This window comes from Microtus oregoni, unplaced genomic scaffold (assembly GCF_018167655.1).
Source record: "Microtus oregoni isolate MIOR12 unplaced genomic scaffold, Mior012 000015F_ref0000493, whole genome shotgun sequence".
NCBI classification, from domain to species: Eukaryota; Metazoa; Chordata; class Mammalia; order Rodentia; family Cricetidae; genus Microtus; species Microtus oregoni.
In genome coordinates this window covers 43,766,764-43,791,833 of record NW_024543074.1, presented here as the reverse complement: position 1 = coordinate 43,791,833, position 25,070 = coordinate 43,766,764, and the positions used below count along the sequence as shown (strand labels likewise).

The 25,070-nt window shown below is 37.0% G+C and overlaps 1 protein-coding gene across 3 annotated transcripts in view; it reads left to right on the top strand.

Annotated features, from left to right (window-relative positions):
- Fnip1 (folliculin interacting protein 1) overlaps positions 1-25,070 on the top strand; it is an 81,939-nt gene that overhangs the window by 6,436 nt on the left and 50,433 nt on the right. For all 3 annotated transcript variants that reach the window (XM_041664183.1, XM_041664182.1, XM_041664181.1), the window contains exon 2: positions 18,454-18,580. In XM_041664183.1, coding sequence (XP_041520117.1) covers positions 18,454-18,580 — 127 coding nt within the window. The remainder of the gene's footprint in view (positions 1-18,453; positions 18,581-25,070) is intronic.

The window sequence follows — 25,070 nt, the reverse complement described above, 5'->3', positions numbered from 1 at the left end:
GATTTATGTTTAAAAACCACTTATGAATGAGTATATATGATAATTGTCTTTCTGGGGCTGGGTTACCTCACTCAATATGATGTTTTCTAGCTCCATCCATTTGCCTGCAAATTTCAAGATGTCATTTTTTTCTGCTGTGTAGTACTCCATTGTGTAAATGTAACACATTTTCCTTATCCATTCTTTAGTCGAGGGGCATTTAGGTTGTTTCCAGGTTCTGGCTATGACAAACAGTGCTGCTATGAACATAGGTGATCATATGTCCTTGTGGTACGATTGAGCATCCTTTGGATATATACCCAAAAGTGGTATTACTGGGTCTTGAGGAAGGTTGTTTCCTAATTTTCTGAGATCACCATACTGCTTTTCAAAGGGGTTGTACCAGCTTGCACTCTCACCAGCAAGGCAGAAGTGTTCCCTTTTCCCTACATCCTCTCCAGCATAAGTTGTCATCAGTGTTTTTGATATTGGCCATTCTTACAGGTGTAAGATGGAATCTCAGAGTTGTTTTGATTTGCATTTCTCTGATGACTGAGGATGTTGAGCATTTTCTTAATTGTCTTTAAGCCATTTTAGATTCCTCTGTTGAGAGTTTTCTGTTTAGGTCTGTACTCCATTTTTTTTATTGGATTATGTGTTCTTTTGGTGTCCAATTTCTTGAGTTCTATGTATGTTTTGGAGATCAGACCTCTTTCTGATGTGGGGTTAGTGAAAATCTTTTCCCATTCTGTAGGCTGCTGTTTTGTTTTGTTGACCGTGTCCTTTGCTTTATAGAAGCTTTTCAGTTTCAGGAGGTCCCATTTATTAATTGTTTCTCTCAGTGTCTGTGCTGCTGGGGTCATATTTAGGAAGTGATCTCCTGTGCCAATATGTTTAATTGTATTTCCCACTTTCTCTTCTATAAGGTTCAGTGTGGTTGGCTTTATGTTGAGGTCTTTGATCCATTTGGACTTGAGTTTTGTGCATGGTGATAGATATGAGTCTGTCTTCCTTTTTCTACATGTTGATATCCAGTTATGCCAGCACCACTTGTTAAATATGCTTTCTTTTATTTATTTGATATTTTTTGCTTCTTTGTCAAAAAACAGGTGTGTTCATCGGTGTGTGGATTAATATCCAGGTCTTCAATTTGGTTCCACTGGTCCTCCTGTCTGTTTTTATGCCAATATAACGCTGTTTTCAGTAATGTAGCTCTGTAGTAGAGTTTGAAGTCAGAAGTTCCTTTGTTGTACAGGACTGTTTAGGCTATCCTGTGTTTTTTGCTTTTCCATATGAAGTTGAGTATTGTTCTTTCTTGAAAGAGAAAATTATGTGAAGATTTTTGCTGGGATTTTGATGGGCATTTCATTGAATCTGTAGACTGCTTTTGGTAAGATTGCCATTTTTACTATGTTAATTCTACCTACCCAAGAGCATGGGAGATCTTTCCACTTTATGGTGTCTTCTTCAGTTTCTTTCTTCAAAGATTTAAAGTTCTTGTTATACAAGTCCCACTTGTTTGATTAGAGTTGCTCCGAGATAATGCTATTTATGGCTATTGTAAAGGGTGATGTTTCTCTGATTTCTTTCTCAGCCCATTTATCATCTGTGTACAGGAGGGCTACAGATTTTTTTTTAGTTAATCTTATAACCTGCTACGTTACTGAAAGTGTTTATGAGTTGTAGAAGTTCCTTGGTAGAATTTTTGGGGTCACTTATGTATCACATTATCAGCAAATAGTGAGAGTTTGACTTCTTTTCTGATTTGTATCCCTTGATCTCCTTTTGTTGTCTTACTGCTCTAGATAAGACCTCAAGAACTATATTGAATAGATATGGAGAGAGTGGATGACCTTGACTTGTTCCTGATTTCAGTGGGATTGCTGAGAGTTTCTCTCCATTTAGTTTGATATTGGCTGTTGGGTTGCTGTATATGAGGCAGGGTCTCTTTATATAGCATTGACTGTCCTGGAACATTCTATGTTGAGTAAACTGGTTTCCAACTCATAGACATTTGTTTGTTTCTACCTCACAAATGCTGGAATTAAAGACCGCTATACCCAGTTCCCAAATCTTAATTTTTGAGAAAAGGGTACCTCACTGAACCTGAGCCTTATTCATCAGTTCAGCTAGGCTGGCCAGTGAGCTTCAGGAATCTACTTGTCTCCAGCTCTCCCCTCTGCCACAGCACTGAGGTTACATGTGCGTGCTACAGCATCCAGATTTTTACCTGGGTGCCAGGGGTTGAACTGAGGTCCTTAGACTTGCACAATAGGTACTTTACCAACTGAGTCATTTCCTCATATTTTTCTCTATAAAGTTTCAGTGGAGCAGGACATAGTGATCCATACCTGATGGAGGAAGGTCATTGGCTAATAAAGGCACTGCCCTGGCCCATTTTATTGGTTAGAGGATAGGTGGGAGGAGTAAACAGAACAGAACGCTGGGAGGAAGAGGAAGTGAGGTCAGAGACTCCACAGCTCTGCTCTCTCGGGAGCAGACGCCTCAGAGAGAGACGCCATGCCCCGCTCCTAGGATGAAGCTCCGAACCAGGATGGACTAGGCTAGAATCTTCCCGGTAAGCGCACCTTGGGGTGCTACACACAGATGATTAGAATGGGCTAAATTAATATGTGAGAATTAGCCTAGAAGAGAATGGGCCAAGCAGTGCTTAAAAGAATACAGTGTCCATGTAATTATTTCGGGGCCGGGGTGCTGGGAACGTGGCCCCGCCGCCCCTATTACTACACATACCTATAATCATATCATTTAAGATGCAGAGGCAAGAGGATTGCTGCAGATTTGAAGCCTGGCTGGTCTACATTGTGAGTTCTAGGCCAGCCAGGGATGCATAGTAACACCCAGTTTCAAAATACAAAGTGTAATAGAACCTTTATTTCTCCTTTTCCCCTCTTCTTTATTTTCCTCCTTATGATGGAGATGGATCCCAAGTCCTCACACATATTAGGCAAGTGCTCTACCATGGAGCTACATCCCCAAGTCCTAGGCCATTGTCTTCTGTGTTGTAATTGCACTCATTGGTGTCATATCTTCACTAGATTTTAAGTTCTATAAGAGGGAATAGCCACTAATAGGTTTTCTGCTGTATTTCTGGTGCCTGGCTCAAGAAGAAAGTCACTAAATGTTTGATGAATGGAAAAAAAAGGCTACTGGATTGAAATATATTACATGTAAGAATGAAATTCTGAAGCTATAAGAAATTAAAAATAAATTATGGAATTGAAAAGTGCTAATTAGGTTAAAATTATTTCTATTTTGAGTTACTTGCTTGATATTATTTAATAAATAATTTATATTTTTCTTTGACATTGTTTGCCAATTTAAAGAAAAATTTCATATTTCATTGTTTTTTTTAGGATTTCAAGGACAGCCCCTTTTTCCAGAATAGATTATTATACCTTTTACTATAAACCTCATTAGCAATTAGTGTAATACTGTATTTCCTGGTGTCATCCCTGACATTGAGTGTTGCTGACTGAGTAAAAGAATGAATTAATGAACTAGTAGTCTTCTTTTTGGTAATTTAGAGTTTAAAAATAGAAGCGGTTTTGGAGAACATTTTTTTCTCCTTGCTTGAAGATTCTGGCCTCTTATGCCTTGTATGGTTGTTGACTGAACCTATTGGGAAGCTGGAGCTCCAGTATAACCTATTTGTAAGGACACCTCCAGAGCTTTAGGGACCTGTTTCCTTGTACACGCATTGCCCACACTGCCTAATACAGAGTGTCCTTTAACACAATAGCATTCCAATCCAAGCTATTCCAAATGTGGTTGGCTGCTTCATATGATTCTCCTATCTCTAATGTAGTAGTTGGATAGGGTTGTAATAAAAATTTGTAGATGGGTTAATGAACTCAGTTTATACAATTGATGCTGTACTTGGAGGGCAGGACTTTGAGGTTTGTTCACCTGCTTTTCTGTCTCTATAATCTGTATATATTTTTTAAAAATTCCATTTATACTAGGAAAATGCAGATTGTGAGGTACTGAAAAGGTGAATCAACTGTGGCCTGTTCACAAAGCTCCTCAACATAGATTTACTACTAGTTTTATATTTTCGGTTAATTCTTAGTTTAGAAGCCACAAACTACACATCTATAACAATGCAGAAATATACTAGGAATTATTTGTGAATAATTTAATTATTTAACATTTTTATCAAAGAAACATAAGATTTTGCAAACCTAAAAATCAGTTCTACTTTTATGCTTGCTTGGCAGTCTGGTAGTTATAGAATTCCAGATTGAAGGGCTAGGTAGATGGTTTAGTCAGTGAAGTGCTTGTCACACAAATCATGAGGATCTGAGTTTATTTACATCCAACACCCATGTAAAAACCTGGGCTCAGTGGCACTTTGTTGTAATACCCATCCTTGGGGAAATGATGACAGGAAGGCCCCTGGGGATAGCAGAACCGGTGAGCTTCAGGTTTAAAGACCTTATTTCATTAGAGTCTTTATTTATTGAGAATAATTTGATTTACGGTGGAACTCTATTGAGGAAGACACCTGGTGCCAACCTCTAGCATACCCGTATACACTTGAACGCATATACCACATCCCATACACACAACAGCTATAAATTGAAATCATTTTAACTTAGAAATTCAAAGACTTTACTCTATTGTCTTATGGCTTATATATATATAAGCCATATATATATATATATATGGCTTATATATATATATATGTCTTATGTATTGTAGCTGAGATCACAAAAGATACAGGATTTTCTTCTGAAACTTCAGAAAAATCTACCTTGGGCTTTGTTTGGAGATTTTTACAAATTAATTTGCTGGTGTCCGTTCTTTTAGTCAGAAGGCATTTAATTCTAGGTAATGTTCTTACATGATTTTCACAATCCATCACTTCTATTTGGACTTTGTAAGATTTCAAGTGTTGCTTCCTTTATTGAGCCTTTGGGTTTCTTGGTTTTTTTTTCTTCCCAATTTCTGTCATATTAGTTTTATATTGTACTTCTCAAATATTTCATAAATATTATTTTGTAGTGAATTGTCTGTTTTAATTTGAACTATCATATTTTTACTTGCCTAGGGCATGCTTTTACAAGCCTATTTCCCTGAAGTCCTTAATGATCTTGAGTGTGATGTTTGACATTTTCTAAAGCAGATACACCTTGGTTCTGTGTGAAAACTGAGGCTAAAACAGGATGAAGAAGACAAACTTGACAATAACATCTACGAGAAATACATTTTCTTTTTATTTAATTTGTTAATGTTGTGCAGTCCTTGAACTGTTAAACCATACCTGAAAAAATCCAAAGAAAGGAGTGGTAGTGTGGGTAGATGGAGTCACTCCCCATACAATTTATTTAAACTTTTATTTCCACTTAATTTACTGTGCTGGGTATTGAACTCAATATAGAGTGGGTAGGCACTGTACCGTTGAGCCATACCCCCATCCCAGTTTATGAACATTTTGATAAACTCACAGTCTTTTTATATATTTTTAAATTTGTATTGGACATGATAGTGCTTGTAATCTTACTCCGGAGCTCCTATCTCCATAGGAAGGTATAACCGAGTTATAATTTAAATCTTCTACAACAGTATGATATTAACCATACATAGTAATATGGGATACTTAGAAACATTTTCAAGATGCATTAATATAAGTTATGAAATATCAGAAACAAAGTGTTAAGAAAAAATATCTAGACAGCAAAAAGAAAGCTGATATATCTCCAGTTGCATCATAGAAAAACCAGAACTAAAAACTTACTAGCCAGGCAGTGGTGATGCACACCTTTCATCCCAGCACTTGGGAAGTAGAGGCAGAGACAGAGGCAGGTGAAGCTGTGTGATTTGAGGCCAGCCTGGCCCAGGACAACCAAGGCTACACAAAGAAACCCTGTCTCGAAGAAAACAACAAAAAAGTTACTTATGGTGAATACGATTTTATCTGCTAGTCAGTTATAACATGTTTTAAAGAACTACACAGATCTAGTGTGGTGGCCCATGCCTTAATCTGGAAATAGAGGCAAGAGGATGTCTCTGAGTTCCAGGACTATCAGGAATACATAGAGAGAACTTATCTAAAAACAAACAAGCAAAAAGAATTAAAATAAATAAAATAGAAATATATAAAACAAATTGGGTGCTGGAGAGATGGCTCAGTGGTTAAGAGCACTGGCTGCTTTTCCTGAGTTCAATTCCCAGCAATTACATGTTGGCTCACAACCATCTATAGTGGGATCTGATGTTCTCTTCTGGCATGCTGGCATACATGCAGAGAGAGCATTTATACCTAAAAAAAAAAAAACTCATTAGAAATGGTAAAGTGACATGTTTACTATTATGGATAGGTGATTTTGACATACTTCTCCTACTTGTTGAAGATAAAGTAATGAAAAAAATTTGAGACTACAAATTATTTTAGAGCTGGGTGTGATGGTGCTTGCTCATAAAAACCCCAAAGTAACAAAACTCTTAAAAAAACAAAACAAAGTTTTTATTTGATGTATACACGTGTTGAATGTTCTATTTAATGTTGCTAGAAAATAAATCCAAAGATAGTAGAACCAGTTAATCTGTAGGAGTCAAATTAACAAACTAGAAATGATTGCATAAGAGAGAAAAGAAAAAAAGCTGAAAATGATTTCTTTAAAATACATGAACATGCCCTCCCCAAAAGGTGAAGCTTAGGTAAATAATCACACTTTTAAATGAAACTTTTCTACAGATAAGAAAAGGTAAGAGAATACTTAAAATATTTTAAATTGTATATTGGGGATTGGGTATGTGCACATGAATACAGGTGCCTAGGAGTGTGGAAGCTGAAGCTCCAGTTATAGGTCGTTGTTAGCTGCTTAATGTGGGTACTGGGAATCAAATTCAGATTTCTTGGAGAACAGTTCATCTCTCTAGTCCATGCTGTTAGTGTTTGTAATACTCTTTTAGTACATTTGTGCCAGGCAGAATCTTAAGGACCATAGAGAGTTGTACTCATTAATTTACTCCTCAAGACAACTAAACAAACAAATAGCCTCATTTTATAGATAAGGGAGCTCATCAAAGCACTCAAATAATTTTTTCAGTGATAATACAGTGGTTCTTAACCTTCCTAATAGTGTGACCCTTTAATACAGTTCCTTATGTTGTGGTACCCCCCAACTATAACATTATTTTCATTGCTGTTTCATAACTGTAATTTTGCTACTGTTATGAATCATAATGTAAATATCTGTGTTTTCCTATGGTCTTAAGTGACTCCTGTGAAAGGGTCATTTGACCCCTAAAGTTGTGGCCACCCACAGTTTGAGGACATACCATGGGCGGAACATGGAACATGGCTTGACCCTTCTGAAATGCATGCTGTAATTCCTATTTGGCAAAATTATAAGGATAGAAATTTATCCCAGCTGTGGTTTTAGAGGTGTGGCCTTAAGGAGGTGATTAGTATATTAGATAAGATCATCAGACTGGAGGCTACATGATTGAACATTAGTAACTTTATAAGAAGAGAAAGAAAAGATCAAAGGATATGTACTTCGTGTCCCTTGCCCTTCACTGCCTTTTGGGACTCGCCCACAAGAACCCTATCACTATCTGAACTGTGATCTTAAATAAGCCTTTCTCCTTATCCAGTGATACTAACAACAACAACATAAAGAAACAATATAGAAAATTAGAATATAGGTTGGTTTTAAGTTTGTTGGTTAAATCTATGGCAACTAATTAAATTCCTCTGCCTCTGTTTCTTAGTCTGTGAATTGAAATAAGACTTCATCAGTTTGTTAGAAGGATTTATTTAACATCCTTTCAGCAATGCCTGGCATATTGAACTATATGTTGCTGTTATTTATTAAAGGAGAAGGACTATATGATTAGTCAGTTCATACATATTTTTTTTGATAAAACTCTGCCTCCATTTGTTGTTAAAATAAAAAACTTGTAGCAAATTTAAAAGGATTTTTTCTTAATGTTTGTACATTTTAGGGTGTTACTGTCATCCCCGGTGTCTTAGCCAATTGTCAGAACCAAAAATGTCTTCCCACAAGAGTCTCCTGGGCACACAGTCGTCCCTAGTTAAGGGGATGACTAATTAAATGCAGTTTTCTGTTCTATGATTATATCACAATTTCTTTACCTTCATGATGAAAAATATTTGAATTATTTTCAGTTTAGGGTTATAATCAGTAATAGTGCTTTGAACATTTTTGTATAAGTTTTAGGGAGAAGATACACATTCATGTGTGATGAAATATTTAGCTCAGATTGAATTTATAGATCATAAGATAGGTATATGTCCAGGACTTTATCAGGTTCTACTACATTATTATTACTGTTGTTGTTTGAGACCAGGTCTTACTAGATAGATAGATAGATAGATAGATAGATAGATAGTCAGTCAGTCAGTCAGTCATGGCTGTCCTGAAATTCAGTATCTAGATCAGGCTAGTCCCAAACATGGGGAAATTCCCTGTCTCTATCCCTGAGTACCTGGCTCCTCTGCCACCCATTTAACTAAGTAGTTGTGATGATTTTCATACAGGTATGTAGAGAGCTCAGTTTACTCCACACCTTCATAAGGCTTGACTTTAAATTCTAAGCTTTTAAAATTTGATGTCTGTTTAGTTTTACTCTTTTATGATCCTGCATGTGTGATGCAGAGGTGATGCCTTTTTCTGGATAATTACAGGCATGAGTTCTGGCCTCTGCCTTAATGTCTTGTGATCTTGTTTTCATATCATTCAGCTCTGCAGTTAGGTAATTTGTTACTCATCTTGGCCTTCTCTTTCCAGTGTCAGGAACAAGGTCTCTGTCCTCACAGCTCATGAGCTTATAAGTCTGTATTTTATAATGGTGAGATTCATACCTTGGCTTAACTGTTAGAGCCAAAAGCCAGTAACTAAAATTTCAGAGATTTACTGGAACTCTTTTCAAGCTTTATCATTTGAATAAAACCTGGTAATCAGGTGGAATGTTTTTTTTAAACTTTTATATTGTAATTTTTACAGACATATTTGTATACCCCTTAAATGATAAGCATGCTAAATATAGACACACTTTTCCCATGTATTAAGGCATATATTACCGTAGCTGTTCATCATTGTTCCAAACCTGCGGACGTTTCTGCCTTTGCCCCTGAGTACCTGGCTCTTCTGCCACATTATTTTACTAAGTGGTTGTGATGATTTCCATCCAGCCATGTAGAGATCTCAGAGGAGAGGTCATTATTAACTGATTACTGATGAAAAAGATCCATGAATGCATACCTACTTTATATATGGACAAAATTCATGCAGCATGAAGTTAACCACTATAAACAGTTCGGAAGCCTTTGGTATATTCACAGTATTAGGTAACTGGCCTTCTTATCTAGTTATAAAACATACCTGTAAGTCCAAAGTAAAACTTCTTGTGCATTTAGGAGTTAATCTTTTTCTTCTCCACAAAGCACCCTGGCAACTACCAATCTTTATTCTCTCTCTGAATTTATTCATTTTGGATATTACATATATATAGAATCCTGTGACCTTTTAATGTCTTGACTTTTCTTTGACTGACTTTATATTCAGTGTTCATCGTGTTATAGCATGCATCAGTACTCTACTTCTTTCTATAGCTGAATGTTCTGTATAAGTCTGTATATACCCAGTCACTGGTAAATACTGAGATACAACTTTCTAACTCTGATTTTTGAGATTGGTGCTGTTGTGAACATGCATGTTCATGCTGTTTTTAGAGTTGTGTGAGTGTTGTACATGTCTAGATGCATGGAGTTACTAATCACCACCTGTGATGCAGAACAATTTTAGTGCCCTAAATAAATCTCCGACGCCATCACACATCTTTTAAATAGATCTCTTGTCTGCCTCTAGCTGTTGTAACTACTGGTCTCTTCTCTGACTTCATAGCAGCAGACAGTTTTAGGTATTATTTTGTTTAGTGTGGAGCTTGAGTTTCCTTAAAGTAGTGTATTGCAGTAGATGCTTCAGAAGTTACATTTTTAGATTGGTGGTAATATTCTAGAAATAAGTTAATTATAAAGTTATTTTATATTTGAATATTTACTGAATTCAATTTTTCCACATTGATTTTAAAAATATATTCAACTAAATACTGGCATAAAATTCTACACTTAACTAAAAAGCAGAAATAACTAGCAATAACACTATCCTAAGGCATTTTACAAGTCCAGTGTAAAATTGATATGATTAACTAATTAGATTGGATTTTTTAAAAATGAATTGTTTCTTACCCTTACTGTTTTGTTATATGTATATGAGATCCTTTGAGAGTTTATGTTTTCATTCTGCTAAAATCTTCTATTGAATACCTGGTCATGTCTTCATGTGTTAACTTTAAAATTTTAGAGGAAAGATTGTTTAGTTTTCAGAAAACATAGCATGAACAATCAAGCAACTGTTTGCAGGAAAACAGCCTCGTTGTCTTCTGGTACCAGTTGGTCTTATGTTGGCTTGTTTGCTGTCTCCTATCTTATTTATAGTAGTTTGGAACTAGAAACACACACTAACATTTCACTGTAGCTTAACTAAACATTAGAATCTTTCTTGTTTTTTTTTTTGTTGTTATTGTTGTTTTGTTTTTAATTTGGTGTTTTTTTTTTTTCAGAAGAGTTTTTTTTTAACATAGATTTGAATGCCAGTGGTACTCAGAAAGGATGGAGGAGAGAAGTTGGGGTGGGGGAGGGTGAGAGGGAAAGAAGGGGAAAACAAAAATCTTCTGAATTTAATTTTCTTTTTACTAGCTTAAATTTCCATGATACCATTAAGAATCAATGTTGGGCCGAGGGTATGTATGGACTTTTGGTAGGGCACTTGCCTATCATGTTTAAAGAGCTCTGAGATTAATTCCCAGCACCACAAAATTAGTCAATTTTAAAAAGTAGGCTTTTTTGTGACCATCCCAAATCATTAGTCTTCCTTCACTATCTCATGCCTCTGACATATCTCATGACACTGTCTCTTGTTCCTTGGCTAGGCACACATTTTCTTTATGGAATCATATCAGAAAATGACATTCTTAGTTTCTCTAGTAATACTGCTTCTCATATAAAAAACATTTATATTTTTTGATTAAAAATATTATTAGTATTATTATTTAATTCTGTTTGTGTGGGTGTTTTATGTCTGGGTACCACATGTCTGGTGCCTTTAGAGGCCAGAAGATGGTGTCCAGGTTCACCAAGACAGGAGTAACAGATCGGTGTGAGATACCACGTAGGTGCTAGGAATTGAACCCAGCTTTTTTGGAAGAGCAGCCAGTGTTTTTAACCCTTGAGCCATTTCTCCAACCCTTGTTTATAAATTCTTAAAGTAGAATATAGATTATAAGGAAAACACAATGTGTTGAAAGTATACAATACTGAAGTATTACATTTGTGACAAACTAGCATTATTGCATTCTGGTTAAATTAACAGACTTATTTGTAGATCTACTGAGTATGATAATTTTTAATTAATGAACATAAATAATTTTTTAGGTAGCTGCATCTAATACCATAGTCAGTATGTGGTAGAGAAGATTTAAATCCAAGTCTTGCTGATTCAGAGCCTGTTCTTATGTGTCTGCCATGTTAGGGGTGGGTAATTGTTTTTGGTCTCAGCATAATGTCTCTAACTTCGATTGTAGTAAGTAGCTTGTTGTATTAGGTATTTGTGTTACTACATTTTACTACACACACACACACACACACACACACACACCCTTACCCTTCAGTGTTGTGGAAGAACATGCTGATAAATGTTAAAACATAACCCTACTGAAAAAACATGTAACCAAGTAATTTAACATGGTGATTTTATTGAAGTTTATAATTCCAAGGGCAGGTTTGTTTGTTTGCTTGCTTCCCTTTTTCCCCCTCTCCATACTTCCCTCTGGAAGAGCAACCAAATGAGCTAAAGTTTCATAAACAGTAAGTAAATGGCTGTACCGGTAAACAGTCTTTACAAAGTCAGTATTTTCTGCTAGATTTGTCCTCTTCAGTGCTGAAATTAGTGAGCCAGTTTTACATACTGACTATGGTGGTGCTGTGATTAATGAGGCTTATTTTCCATTTGCTGGTCAGCAAAGTAGATAGCTTCTAAGATTTTGTATATGGGCACACAGAAATTGAGACAGAACCTTTTCTTGTTTACAAAGTAATCCTGAATTCCTTAGGTGTGAACTATTGAAGAGTTGTGTTATAGCTATGGTTGCCTGAGTCCTGTGCTCAGGGTAGCTCTTACTGAGCCAAACATTGTGCATAAAGTGACCCCTAGAAAGTCAGTGTTGTGAGCCATGATCCCTAGGTGGGGCAGTATTTTGAGAGGTATTGAAAAGTTAAGGAGGTGGGGCCTAGCCAGAGGACACAGGCACTGGGGACAAGTCTTTGTGGGTGTCTTATCCTTCTCTTTCCCCCTCTCTCTCCCTTTCCTTTTCCTTTTTCCCCCTTTTCCTCCCCTCCCTTTTTCTCTTTCTTTTACCTTTTTCTTCTTTCCTTCTCTCCTTCCCCTTCTTGTTCTTCCCTTTTCTTTCTCACCTTTCCTTTTCCCCATCTTCTTTCCTCTCTCTTCTCTCCTTTTTTGTTTACGTTTTCTTCTTTTTATTTTCCTGCTTTCATGAAGTGAAGAACTACCTCCTTTACTCTTACACAAAAGTTAACAGAAGTGCCTTAAAAACACTGAAGATGGTTAGCATTCTTGGTCTGCACAAGCTGCTAGGTAGGGCTTAGTTTGCAAGAATATTTAGATTGATTTTCACTTTGTCATACACTTTGTAGTAAAGTACCAGTTACCTCTGTGAAATCCCATTCTTAAGTGAAACAAAAAGATAGTATGCTACTTGCAAAATTGTAGAAATGAAGCCTTTTATAAAATTGGTTTTGTCATCAGCATGGAAATCTTCAAAGGCTCCCATGGTCCTGTTGCTAGGATTACACATTTTTGTATTGCAGCACCGAGAGGCTTTTGAATTAAATTCAATCTTGTTATGTCACCTGACGGTCTTGTGGTTTTAGATGAGTATGGTTCATTGCTATTATTAACCTGGCTTGGCAGTTGTACGTGGCTGGAGTTTTTAGGGATTTCGCAAAGTGTAACTGCTGAAGAGAAATAGGATGCCAGTAGCGTACAGCATAATTCAAGATGCTATTTTAAAGTATGTTAACACAGAATCACCCTATATCTGGTTATAAACTTGATGATACATTTGCTTTAAAATGTGTGCTTTGCTTTCTTATTGTGCCTGTACAGGAACACTGAAGATATTTGAAAAATCATGCATTTGTATGTATATAACATTATTGTATTTATAAATAAATTTTAAATTAACACATTATTTTAGGTATTAACATACAAAATGTGTTTTAATTTTAATGATTTAATGACTAAAATCAGGTAAATTATTTAAGGTTCTATTGTATTACTTATCTCTTCCACTTTTTTTGTAGTACTTAGGTATTTGTGTCAATGTGATAGGGATTTCTACTGTTTACATAATCAACTTTTTAAACATTTTCTCTGGTGCTTTTCTTTGTCTTCATCATCTTTATTTTGACATCATCATCAGGTCTTCTGTATTTCAGACTGTCCTTGAACCTAGGGAAAATGACCTTTAATTTCCAATTGTCCGCCTCTAGAGTCTTATTATTACAAACATAGGCTACTTTACTGGACTTATAACGTGCTGAAGATTGAACCCAGGGCTTCATGCAAGCACTCAACCGACTGACATAGATATTTGTTGCTTTGTTTCTTTTTCAGAGACAGAATCTCATTCTATATTGCAGGCTAGCCTAGAACTCATTATGTAGCCCAGGTTGTACCAAATTCTTGGCAGTCTATTTGTCTCAATCTCCAAAGTTCTGGGATTGTAGGTGTGAGCTACTATACCCTACTAAACATTTCTTTGATATACAGTTTCTGACAATAATGCAAGGTCTGTAAGAATCAGGAAAACCAGCAGCTTTTATGTGCTGTGTGGCTGCTACTGTTTGAGAAAACTATAGAATTGACCCACCCTTTTTTCTGTTAATCACGTTTTTTTCTTTATTCTTTGTAAGGCTAGTTTTAAGAAAGCTCCTGGGCAAAAGTAATAGTCTGAAAGCATTAGTTTTGATATTTCTGTGTTCTAGGTTGTCGTGTACTTTGTTGGTTCAGCCTAGCATAGAATCTGACAGTGAAAATGGTCTGAGTGTGGTAGAGTTTCTAAACTGATAATTGGGCTAACCGTTGCTTCTTTGCTAAAGAACTTAGGAAATCTGACCACTAGTGGAGCCAAAAATCTTTCTCTTTAAAAAGTCCTTGTCAAGTGTAAAAAGGAACAGGGTTATGAAAGGACATAAAAAGTACAGAGGAAAAGAGAAGGATGAGTAAACTACAGTCTCCAAAAAGTTACTTGATTTCCGAAACTTACCTGGAGAAATAAAAAATTTTTTTATGAAATTGGCTTTCTTAACAAGGTACAGAGGCTAGAAGATAGAAACTAATATTGGCTGAGTGTTTATCCTGATTATTAGCCAGTCAAATCTGCTTTTCCTGAGACTTTCCTGTTCTGACCCTAAATTTCATATTCTTAATCATATTATTTTTATATTAATGATTTGATCCTCTTTGGGGATGTTATTTATTTTATAAAGGTATATTTTTTGTTTGTTTTTGTTGTGGTTTTTTTGAGGAGGAAGGTTTCTCTGTGTAGCTCTGACTGTCCTGGAACTCGGTCTGTAGACCAAGCTGTCTTCAAACTCACAGAGATCCACCTGCCTCTGCTTCCCAAGTGCTGGGATTAATCAGTTATCTTTTTGGCATAGGTTTTTGTTTGTTTGTTTGTTTGTTTTTCGAGACAGGGTTTTTCTGTGGCTTTGGGCCTGTCCTGGAACTAGCTCCTGTAGACCAGGCTGACCTCGAACTCACAGAGATCACCTGCCTCTGCCTCCCGAATGCTGGGATTAAAGGCGTGCGCCACCACCACCCAGCAAAGCATGGTTTTTTAAAAAAAATGATTTTCTGTATTAACAGATTTCAGAATTTACACCAACTTTTATTATGGTAAAAAAGGTTGGGAACAGCGGCGACAGTGTCTGGGCAATCAGAGGAAACCACTGACATTTAACGTTCTTTGCTTCAATCAGGGCCATTCTGGCCACATTTTTCCCATGATAGTGAAATACAGATCGCTCCTTTCTTGCTGTCACTTTTATTATCATTTTTTTTTTTTTATCGGATCTCATTTTGTAGTGGGCTGACCTCAAACTTGTGATTCAGCTGGGTATTCTGCCTAATTGTACCTTTGGTACGGTTAGCACTTTCTCCTATTTTGATCATTTTTATTAAATTTTTGTATCTTAAGTCCTATGCCCTAGTTCAGGCCACCCAACTCATATCCACTTCTGAGAATGTGTACTTTTCAGATTAAATAAATGATCAAATGTAAATAACTATTTTATTTCTTCAACCTTGCAAATCCATATGTAGCAATTTTCATTTGTAGATCATTTTTCCTTGATCTCATTTAATATATTCTACAGTTCATCAGGGACTTTCTTGGTAGTATACTCTGTTCTAACTTTTCTGGAACATTGATTTTTCCTGTTTTCTCTTGCTACCTTTAAATTCTTGTTCTGTTCCTTTCCTTAATTTAGAAACATAAACCTTAAATATGTTTGTTTCCCCTTTATACATTCCTGAACATTTCATATCTGTTTATCTTTATCTTTTAAGAGAAAAGCCTCATAATCTCACTTCTGGCTGCCGAGGGTGAGCATTAGTCTTGCTTCAAGATAATTCCAGTTTCTTCCTGACTATATTCAAAACCACTCAGTTTAAATGGGCAGTTATAGCATCCTCAGTTTCTGTGTCATCCTCTTTGACAGGGAAACTGCTTATAATCTTCCATCTTGCTGCCCTTCTTCTCAGTCTCTCCTGTCTGCTGTTACTTAACTACCCTCTCTCTCCCCTAATGCTGTTCTAGCAAGAGAACCAAGCCCACCAAATGGCTAAACCATCAGGTGGCTTAGTCTTTATGAAGTTAAGCCTTCCCGCAACATTTGGTTCTATGTACCTGCTGCTTTCCTTGTCTTCCTTGACCTTCTGTGAGCTTTTTCTTCCTCTCTGGTGATATGTCTGTTCTGATCTTCCTCCTCACTCCTTTCTAAGCGCTTTGACTATTATGCCTTCATTTCTTCTCCTAGCCTCATAGTCTCACTATTTTCCTAATTTAGGTTCTAGTATTCATTGTTTCAGCTGTATTCTTGTAGTTTCTGTTCCATAATCAGGGTTCCCTTTCCTTTTTACCCAGTTATCTTTGAAAATTCTTTTCCTTGTCTCTGCCTGATTCAAATTCAAGCACTTTGAGAGCTTTAGAGAAAAAAAAAAAATCACCTTTGCAGTTTGTGGCCAGTTATATTCTTGTAATTGTTAATTATGTGTAGGAATACAGTATTGTGCAGAAGTCTTACTGTTCCTGATCAACATAATTTCCTCCCAACATGCTCCTTTTTACTCTCCTCTCTTTTAACTAGAATGCAAGAGTCACTTTTGTTCTGAACGTGATACTAGACAAATGCGGAGAATGAGAAGCCAGTTCTTTAGCTAATTCTTTAAACAGTATTCACTCTACCACTTCCTCAAAGGTCTGTAATTTCCTCTTCACCTCAAACTGCATCGGAAGGTAAACATGTTCACATATTTCCTTTCTTAGTAACAAAATATGCACCTATCACCCACTCTTAATTCTCAACTCCCTTCTTTTCTTGACAGTTGACTTTTTTTCTTCAGTCCTGTGCAATCTGACTTCTGTTCTCTTTACTCTTAGAACTTTCCTGGCCATGATGATCACCAATGACAGTTCCAAAACTGGTGAATGCTCTTCAGTTACTGCCATTGTACTCCTTCCTTAGGACATGTCTTTGTTGGTTCCATGAAGCCACTTCTTGATTTTCTTTTTTTTTTTTCCATTTTTTTATTGAGAAAAGGAGAAAAAAAAAAAAACAAGTTTCCACCTCCTCCCAGCCTCCCATTTCCCTCCCCCTCCTCCCACCCTTCTTCCCCTCCTCCCACCCTTCTTCCCCTCCCCCCACTCCTCTCCCCATCCCTCTCCAGTCCAAAGAGCAGTCAGGGTTCCCTGCCCTGTGGTAAGTCCTAGGTCCTCCCCTCTCCATCCATTTCTAGGAAGGTGAACATCCAAACTGGCTAGGCTCCCACAAAGCCAGCACATTACGTAGGTTCAAAACCCCGTGCCATTGTCCTTGGCTTCTCATCAGCCCTCATTGTTCGCCATGCTTCTAGCGGCCACTTCTTGATTTTCAACCTATGTTGGTCTGCTCTGTCAAAGTTTTAAAGTACACTCCTGTGTAATGCAAGCCATTGTTGTCTAAAGGCTGCTTTAGCTTGATGTGTAGTGTCGGACTTCCTTCAGTTTCCAACAGGGACATTAATCTTTAAAATTGTGACACTTAATGCACAAATAAAGGTCCTAAAAACAAATGTGGTATTTTTTTTCCAAATATGTGTTGTGAAGTGAAAAAAGTACTTCAACATTATCTTGATAGACATTAACTGCCCTGATCCATCTGGTATGTTCCCTTCCTGGTGTACTTTCATGTTTCTTTACTCTGAGATAACCGTGCTCCAAACTTTGGAGCTGTCAGGTTTTCTCCTCTTCCCTCCCCTCTTTCTCTTCTCCCTCCCCTTCATTATTGAGTACACTGAAAGAGGGCACCAAGTGACTAGAGTACTACCTACTTATCTTTTCTAGAATTTTAAATATTAGGTATTCTTAGAATCTTGCCAGGTTTTAACTTTTATTTAAGTGAAAATTCAATAACATTTTGTGTGCCCGTTTACTCAAAATATATCCCTGTTTTGACCTACAGCAAAACTGTTTCTATTTTTATACTTTTGTGTTGCAGAAAAAGCAACTTAACATATTAGTTAACCTTATGTCATCTCTCCATGAGATCAGCATATTTATTTTTATTAGTAATTTGTGCTTACATATATTTAGTAAGTAACCTTTTATATATATTGACTATATCTTATCTGACACATGTTGATAGTAGCCAATTGTTTTTTTTATTTATTTATTTGTATTTTTACTTTTAATCTAAAAATCATGCCTATGTAACTTTTTAACACTTTGAACCAAATAGTGACATTCTGTATAAACATCAGGTAGGTGAATGTCCTTCAGTAATAATGTAGCTTCTGGGTCTATCAGATAAGTTTTTTAGTTATAAGAATATATATGAAGGGGCTGGAGAGATGGCTCAGCGGTTAAGAGCATTGCTTGCTCTTCCAAAGGTCTTGAGTTCAATTCCCAGCAACCACATGGTGGCTCACAACCATCTGTAATGAGGTCTGGTGCCCTCTTCTGGCCAGCAGGCATACATGCAGACAGAATATTATATACATAATAAATATTTTTTTAAAAAAAGAATATATATGAAGTATTTATTAAAATAACTAAAGAGGATCTTTTTTTTTTCTCCAGTTGGCCCTTGCCAGAGTTTGACCCAAGCCAGATTCGACTGATCGTATATCAAGACTGTGAAAGACGAGGGAGAAATGTCTTGTTTGATTCCAGTATTAAGAGAAAAAATGAGGACACATCAGTATCAGTGAGTATTACTATTCATTTATTTGAAATCTAATCTTGGGTATTTTAATAATTCAAGAAAGAATTAGTATAATTTCAACTATGGTAACTTTGTTAGCCTAAAATATCTCTAGCCTGTTTAAAATTCAGAGTCCCAATTTTGAGATTTTTTTTCTCTTTTTTTCCTTTTATTGAAAGTTAACTTTTTCCTCCTATGTCCTGAGTACATTTTCTCCTCCCTGTACTTCTTTCCAATTCCTACCCACTTCCCTTTCCATCCAGACCCTTTCTGTCTCTTGTTAGAAAAGAACAAGCTTCTCAGAGATTGTAAAATAAGAAAATAAAACAAAAACTAACACATTGGACAAAACAAATAAAGGAAAAGAGCTCAAGAAAAGGCACAAGAAACAAATATAGATGCAGAGACCCACTTAATCTCACACTCAGAAATTCCATAAAATCATTAAACTGGAAGCTATAATATATATGCAAAGGACCTGTAGGGTAGGGATTGGGATAAGATTTTTTTAAAAAGCCCTGACATGGCATTAGGAGGCAAGGAACCTCTAAAGATGCATGCCATTGAGTTCATTTTCTGTTGTCCATCTACTGCTGGGCATGTATCCTATCCTTAAAAGTCATTGATTCTCAACCTGTGGGTCACACCCCTAGAACAACCCTTTCACAGGAGTCACCAAGACTATCAGAAAACACCAATATTTACTTTACAATTCATAACAGTAGGAAAATTACAGGTATGAAGTAGCAAAAAAAATAATTTCATGTTTGGGGTCACCACAAAATGAGGAACTCTATTAAAGGGTTACAGCATTAGGAAGGTTGAGAACCACTGCCTTATGATGGTGTTGTTAAATGTGACTGACCTAGGAACTACTGGGAGCCTTATAGAGAAACTGGTTGGACCCCTCATTGTGCAATCAGGGAAGTGAGACGAAGAGAAAGGAAGATATTTATCTGATGGTATAGAACAAATTAAGTCTGCAATCCTCATAACATACTTTCCCCTACTCTAAAGGGGGGGACAAGAACCTGTTTCTGTTCTTTAAATCTTCAACACCATATTTTGAAATACACTGTTACTAGTTTAGCAGCAATAAGACATTTATTTGATTGGCCAAGAGAGCTTAGTGTTGGCTACTGCCATTACACCTTAAGATATAAAGAAAAAGTGCCCTGGGCCTAGAATGGGTTTCTCCCACACCTTAGGTTGCCACTTTCTATGAACATTCTAATAATCAACTGAAAACAAAATACTTTGGAGAAAGTTTTTTTCCTATCAGTAGATAATTACTTTTTTTTTTTTTAAGAATTGGGTTAATTTGAGATTTTTGCCTTCTGAAAAAACATGGAATATGTCTATCCTGATCTGTTGTCTTATTTACAAGTGTGTCTTTAGCATTTACAAATAAGTGTTAGTCTCTTTTTTCATTGCTAGGTTTTATAGTATTGTACCTAATCATTAAGAATTTTTGAACTTTTGGAGATTGTGCTTTGTTTAGATTGTTTGTTCCTTTTCTCCTACTTTGTAATTTGATGAAAAGGAGCTTTTGTACAAGTTACCCAAGGGTTTATAAAATACTAAGTACTTGGAGATTTACCAGCCTGTGTGTTCTCTTAGTTTCCACAAATAGATAGCCATTAGGGCATGAAGATACTCAAAAAAGTAATCTACACATTATTCTAAATTGTGAAAGTACAGTGAAGAAAGCTTGAAGAATACTTAATAAGATGCCAGTAGTACGGAACCAAGTTTCCATCAATTTGAGTGACAGTCTGCCTTACTGAAAAAGTAAAATAAAAGCTGAAATGTGAAGAAATAATAGTAACCGCTGATGAAAAGTCTGCAGTATGATTTGGGAGTTTGGCAATTTGAGGAATTAAAAGAACCCCACCTTGGCTGGAGTGATAACAAATAATATACAAAGTAGCTGGTGGTGAAGGTAGGTAGAGGGCATAGTATTCAGGGCCTTATGAATTTCTGTGTTAGATGTTTGGATACTGAAGATATCAAACTCAAATTTTAAAATGTCACCTTGTCTACCTTATGAAGAGTAGTTAGATATGGTGATGAGGAGAAGAAAAAGTTTGATAAATCTACCTTTTTAGTTTTAATAACTGAAGTAGTAAGATTCCTCAGAGTCTTTGAGATGGAGATGATCAAGACCTTTGAAATCTAAGAACAACTATAAATATGGTCATGAGAGCAACCTGGTCCAGAACAGGCCTGAAGCAACAAATTCCACAGGAGTAGAATTGAGCCAGCGACCTGGGCCAGAGTAGGACTGAAGCAGTGAACTTCATAGGAGCAAGACTGAGCCAGTGACCTAGGCCAGAGCAGGTCTGAAGCAGTGAACTCCAAAAGAGCAGGACTGAGCCAGTGACCTGGACTGGAGTGGGCCTGGCACAGTGAGCTCCACAGGAGTAGGAGGGGATCCAGACCAGGGTCATTTGCGGAAGCAGGACTGAGGCCAGCGATGTAGGCCAGAGCAGGCCTGCGGGACTGAGCCAGCTACCTAGGCTGGAGGGGGCCTGAGCCGGCCAGCTCCATGGAAATGGGAGTGGATCCAGACCAGAGACATTTGCTGAGGCAAGACTGAGCCAGCAACCCAAGCCAGAGCAGACCTGAGACAGCGAACTCCACAGGAGCAGGTTAGGGGAGCAACCGCTGAGAGAGTGGACCAGAGCCAGAAACTGCATGAATCTGGGACCTTTGAGGGAATAGACCTGAGCCAGGACCCCTGTGGATCTGTGCGTGAGTGTAGGACCTCCGAGGACATAGACCTGAGTCAGGACCTCTGCGGGTCTGGTCATGAGTCTGGGACCTCTGAGGGAGGAGGCAGGAACCAGAGATCTCTGCAGGTCTAGGCATGAATCTGGGACCTCTGAGGGAGTAGGCCTGAAGCAGGTCCTCTGCAGGTCTGGGCACACCTGACTCTGGGACCTCTGAGGGAGTAGAATAGAGCCAGAGACCTTTGCAGGACCAACTCCAAGCCAGGGACCTCTGCAGAAGTGGATCCAGACCAGGGACATTTACAGAAAGATGTCTGACCCAACAACCTAAGCCAGAGCAGGCGTGAGACAGCAAATTCTACAAGAGCAGAGCATAGCCTGGGCGTGCTGAGCGTCTTCCAGGAACACAGAGTGACCAATGGGGTAAATAGAACCATGGCACTGACTATACCATGAGGAACAACCATCTGAGCCTTGGATTCACTGGGACCTAGAAGATTAATCACCAGAATCATAGACAGCCCCAGCCACACCAATTAGAGGAAAAGATGAGTAGACAAGGTAAGAACACAAGCAACACCATAAAGAACAACACGACACCAGTAAAATTTAGAAATCCTACAACAGCAACACTTGAACAACCAAATATAGATGAAGCAGAAGAAAATGACCAAGTAAATAAATAACGTCAGGAGAATTCTTGAAGCTCTTAAAGAGGAAGTAAGAAATTCCCTCAAAGAAATGTAGGAAAAGACAAACAAAAAATTAGAAGACATCAGCAAATCCCTTAAAGAAAACCAAGAAAAAGCAATCAAACATATGAAAGAAACTATTCAAGACTTGAAAACTGAAGTAAATACAATAAAGAAAACACAAGCCAAGGAAATTATAGAAACAGAAATCATGAGAAAATGATCAGAAACCACAAACGCAAGCATGAACAGCAGAATACAAGAGATGGAAGAGAGAATCTCAAGTGCTGAAGATACAATAGAGAAAATAGACTCATCAGTCAAAGAAAATACTAAATCTAACAAAAACTTAACCCAAAATATCCAGGAAGTATGAGATACCATGAAAAGACCAAACCTAAGAATAATAGGTATAGAAGAAGGAGAAGTTCAACTCAAAAGCACAGAAAATATAACAAAATCATAGAAAAAACTTTCCCAACCTAAAGAAAGATATGCCTATGAAGATACAAGAAGCATACAAAACACCAAACAGATTGGATCAAAAAAAAAAAGTCCCTTGCCACATAATAATCAAAACACCAAACATACAGAGTAAAGAAAGAATACTAAGAGCTGCAAAGGAAAAAGGCCAAGTAACATATAAAGGCAGACCTATCAGAATTACACCTGACTTCTCACTGGAGACAGTGAAAGCCAGAAGGTTGGTCAAATGTTAATGCAGACATTAAAAGACCACGGATGCCAGTCCAGACTGTTATACCCAGCAAAACTTTCAATCACCATAGAAGGACAAAACAAGATATTCTATGACAAAACCAGATTTAAACAATACCTAGCCACAAACCCACCCCTACACAAAATACTATAAGGAAAACTCCAACCCAAGGAAGATAGCTACATCAACAAAAACACAGCAAATCCCAAAGAAGGGAAAAACACACAAATTAACATTGACAACAGTGAAAACTAAATTAACAGGAGTTAGCAATCACTGGTCATTAATATCCCTTAATATAAATGGACTCAACACACCTCTAAAAAGACATAGGCTAGTAGATTGGATACAAAAACAGAATCCATCCTTCTTATGCATACAAGAAACACACCTCAATTTCAAAGACAGACATCACCTCAGAATAAGGGGTTGGGGGAAAATATACCAATCAAATGGACCTAAGAAACAAGCTGGTGTAGCTATCTTAATATATAATAAAATAAACTTCAAACTAAAATCAATCAAAAGAGACAAAGAAGGACATTTCATAAAAATTAGTGACAGGAAAAAAATCTATCAAGTGGAAATCTCAATACTGAACATCTGTGCCCCAAATACAAGGGCACCCTTATATGTAAAAGAAACACTTCTAAAGCTTAAATCATACATTAAACCCCACACATTAATAGTGGGAGACTTCAATACTCCACTCTTACCACATGATCATCTCATTAGATGCTGAAAAAGCTTTCGACAAAATACAACATCCCTTCATGATAAAGGTCTTGGAAAGAGCAGGGTTACAAGGAACATACCTAAATATAATAAAGGCAATATACAGCAAGCCAACAGCCAACATCAAACTAAATGGAGAGAAAGTCAGGAACAAGACAAGGTTGCCCACTCTCTCCATTTCTATTCAACATAGTTCTTGAGGTCCTAGCTAGAGCAATAAGACAACAAAAGGAGACCTACAAATCAGAAAAGAAGAAGTCAAACTCTCACTATTTGCTGATAATATGATAGTTTACATAAGCGACCCCAAAAATTCTACCAAGGAACTTTTACAACTTATAAACACTTTCGGTAATGTAGCAGGATACAAGATTAACTCAAAAAAATCAGTAGCCCTCCTATACACAGATGATAAGTGGGCTGATAAGAAATCAGAGAAACATCACCCTTTACAATAGCCACGAATATCATAAACTACCTTGGAATAGCTCTAACCAAACAAGTGGAAGATTTGTATGACAAGAACTTTAAATCTTTGAAGAAAAAAATTGAAGAATACACCAGAAAGTGGAAAGATCTCCCTTGCTTTGGGGTAGGTAGAATTAATATAGTAAAAATGGCAGTCTTACCAAAAGCAATCTACAGATTCAGTGCCCATCAAAATCCCAGCAAAATTCTTCACAGAACTCGAAAGAACGGTACTCAGCTTCATATGGAAAAGCAGAAAACCCAGGGTAGCCAAAACAGTCCTATACAATAAAAGAACTTCTGGAGGCATCACAATCCCTGACTTCAAACTCTGCTACAGAGCTACATTACTGAAAACAGCCTGTATTGGCATAAGAACAGACAGGAGGACCAATGGAACTGAATCGAAGACCCGAATATTAATCCACACACATGTAAACACACTTGTTTTTTGACAAAGAAACAAAAAATATCAAATGGAAAAAAGAAACATATTTAAGAAATGGTGCTGGCATAACTGGATTTCAACATGTAGAAGAGTGAAAATAGACCCATATCTATCACCATGCACAAAACTCAATTCCAAATGGATCAAAGACCTCAACATAAAGCCAACCACACTGAACCTTATAGAAAAGAAAGTGGTAAATACACTTGAACGCATTGGCACAGGAGACCACTTCCTAAATATGACCCCAGCAGCACAGACACTGAGAGAAACAATTAATAAATGGGACCTTCTCAAACTGAAAAGCTTCTATAAAGCAAAGGACATGGTCAACAAGACAAAACAACAGCCTACAGAATGGGAAAAGATTTTCACTAACCCCACATCAGACAGAGATCTGATCTCCAAAATATACATAGAACTCAAGAAATTGGTCACCAAAAGAACACATAAACCAATAAAAAAAAATGGAGTAAAGACCTAAACAGAGAACTCTCAACAGAGGAATCTAAAATGGCTGAAAGAATTAAGGAAATGCTCAACATCCTTAGTCATCAGAGAAATGCAAAGCAAAACAACCATTGAGATTTCATTTCACACCAGTAAGAATGGCCAAGATCAAAAACTCTAATGACAACTTATGCTGGAGAGGTTGAGAGGTAAAGGGAACACTCCTGCATTGCTGGTGAAAGTGCAAGCT